The following is a 520-nucleotide window of genomic DNA, read 5'->3' as shown; positions in this document are numbered from 1 at the left end:
TTTCCTTTACTTTCTTGTTCTTTATTCTTTCCCTTTCTCCCTCTATCTCAGGCTCTCTCACTTGCTCCATTCGACATCTTTTCTCTTCCCTCCATTTCTTTCATTCTCTCACTCTTGCTCCCTCCTCCATTGTTTTTCTTTCTTTTTTAATTCTCTCTCTCTCTCTCTCTCTCTCTCTCTCTCACCTGTGCTCTGGACGTCCTCCTATTGGTTGGAATGTTGCGGGTTCTTCGATGTTATTGGTTGAAGGGGAGGCGCTAATGCAAATTACACGTTTGAATATTAATGAGCGCTCGTGGTTGTTGCCAGTTCGTGAGTCTCTGCGCGAGCCACTGTCCGTGTGTGGTGAGCGGAGCAGCAGCGCGCGCGGAGTCTCGAGCCTGAAGAGTGGGAGCGAGTTATGAGCGCGAGGTCCTCATGGATCTGGAGTTCTGTCCCAGCGAGTCCTTCTCCTCCTTCTCTCAGCAGCATCACGAGTGAGTCTCTTTCTCTCTCTCCCTCTCTCTCTCTCTCTCTCTGC

General features: G+C 49.8%; 1 protein-coding gene across 1 annotated transcript in view; it reads left to right on the top strand.

The window, feature by feature from the left end:
• The first annotated feature begins 342 nt into the window (after positions 1-342).
• LOC136702763 (estrogen-related receptor gamma-like) overlaps positions 343-520 on the top strand; it is a 24,904-nt gene continuing 24,726 nt past the window's right edge. The window contains exon 1 of the mRNA XM_066677902.1: positions 343-476. Coding sequence (XP_066533999.1) covers positions 418-476 — 59 coding nt within the window. The 5' untranslated portion in view covers positions 343-417. The remainder of the gene's footprint in view (positions 477-520) is intronic.

The sequence above is a fragment of the Hoplias malabaricus genome, chromosome 7, assembly GCF_029633855.1.
Source record: "Hoplias malabaricus isolate fHopMal1 chromosome 7, fHopMal1.hap1, whole genome shotgun sequence".
NCBI classification, from domain to species: Eukaryota; Metazoa; Chordata; class Actinopteri; order Characiformes; family Erythrinidae; genus Hoplias; species Hoplias malabaricus.
This window is presented reverse-complemented; position numbering and strand designations above follow the sequence as displayed.